Source organism: Apis dorsata, unplaced genomic scaffold, assembly GCF_000469605.1.
Source record: "Apis dorsata unplaced genomic scaffold, Apis dorsata 1.3 scaffold_339, whole genome shotgun sequence".
In the NCBI taxonomy this organism is placed as follows: Eukaryota; Metazoa; Arthropoda; class Insecta; order Hymenoptera; family Apidae; genus Apis; species Apis dorsata.
The window spans coordinates 377,945-379,060 of NW_006263606.1; the positions used below are offsets into that span (position 1 = coordinate 377,945).

The following is a 1,116-nucleotide window of genomic DNA, read 5'->3' on the forward strand; positions in this document are numbered from 1 at the left end:
CTGGGGTAACTCCTTCGCGGGCTCAGTCTGTCCACGTATTCCTCCCTCGATTGGGACAACCGTTCCTCCTCGTCCGCGGTGGGCGCGACCACGACGAGGGGCAAGGGGCTAGGGCAGCCCACGGAGATCTCGTCCTCGTCGTCCTGGACGTCGCCCCGGCCCGGGGACCCTCTGCAAGGCGTCCGTCGGTGGATCGGCGATCCCAGGCAGCCAGGCGTCGTGGCGCTCGAGGACACCGTCGTCGACGGCGACATCGTGTACGATTCCGTCATTTCCGTGGTGCACATTCCTTCCGATCGATCTCACGCGACGGCGTTGATCCTTTCGAAAATTCGCCTCGACCGATCGAGATTTAAACCGGCCGAGAGTCGACAGCAAAGCGTTGCATCCGAAACACTCACGAGCTTCGTCAATATCCGTGATTCGCACTGAAATTTGGTCGAACACTTAGCCGCATTTTCTCGCCGCGGATTCGATCCTTTCGAGTCGAACGACAAGTATCATTCTTATTAACTGTACACTGACGGACTATTCGACCAAGTTTCCTCTTCTTTTCAACAATGCACCGTCATCGTGATTCCCGCCGATCGTCCCCAGTCATCGTTTCAAACAGTTCCTCTTACATCACGAAAACCTCCTACGACTCGCACTCTGAACGTATTCTCCGCCGTTGCGCGCCTGTCATCGTGGCGAATTCCTGGTCGAAAACGATCTCCTCTTCCCCGATGATCTTATATATCGTCGCACGATACGGTTTACGCGAGTGAGAAAAATCCACAATTCGTCCGAACTCAAGAAGCACAAAATTCGAGTCCACAACGGTCAACGATCATCGCACCTTTCTCCTTCGATCGACAGTCAACTCCCCGAAAAATAAACGTGACGCGATCGTTACCCTCGGTCGAGAAGTGAAGCTCACACGCGCGAAACTCGTCACGAAGCACACATGAACGCTCGAACCAGTCCGTTGATCCCACGGGCGTACGACGCGGGCATATCGAGCGTGTCTGGTTGGAACGAAACGTCAATACGGATGGATGGATAAACGAGCTTACAGGATTCGGTGGCTTGCTATCAGGCCAGGCCAAGCCAGTGACTCGAAATGGTACGGGGACG

The 1,116-nt window shown here is 55.1% G+C and overlaps 1 protein-coding gene across 1 annotated transcript in view; it reads right to left on the reverse strand.

The window, feature by feature from the left end:
* The window catches only part of LOC102676104, an 88,915-nt gene extending 88,458 nt beyond the window's left edge, over positions 1 to 457 (reverse strand). The window contains 2 exon segments of the mRNA XM_031511631.1: positions 1 to 301; positions 430 to 457. The exon segment at positions 1 to 301 is cut by the window's left edge and continues 7 nt beyond it. Of these exon segments, the coding sequence (XP_031367491.1) occupies positions 1 to 301; positions 430 to 457 (329 nt within the window).
* Positions 458 to 1,116: the final 659 nt, after the last annotated feature.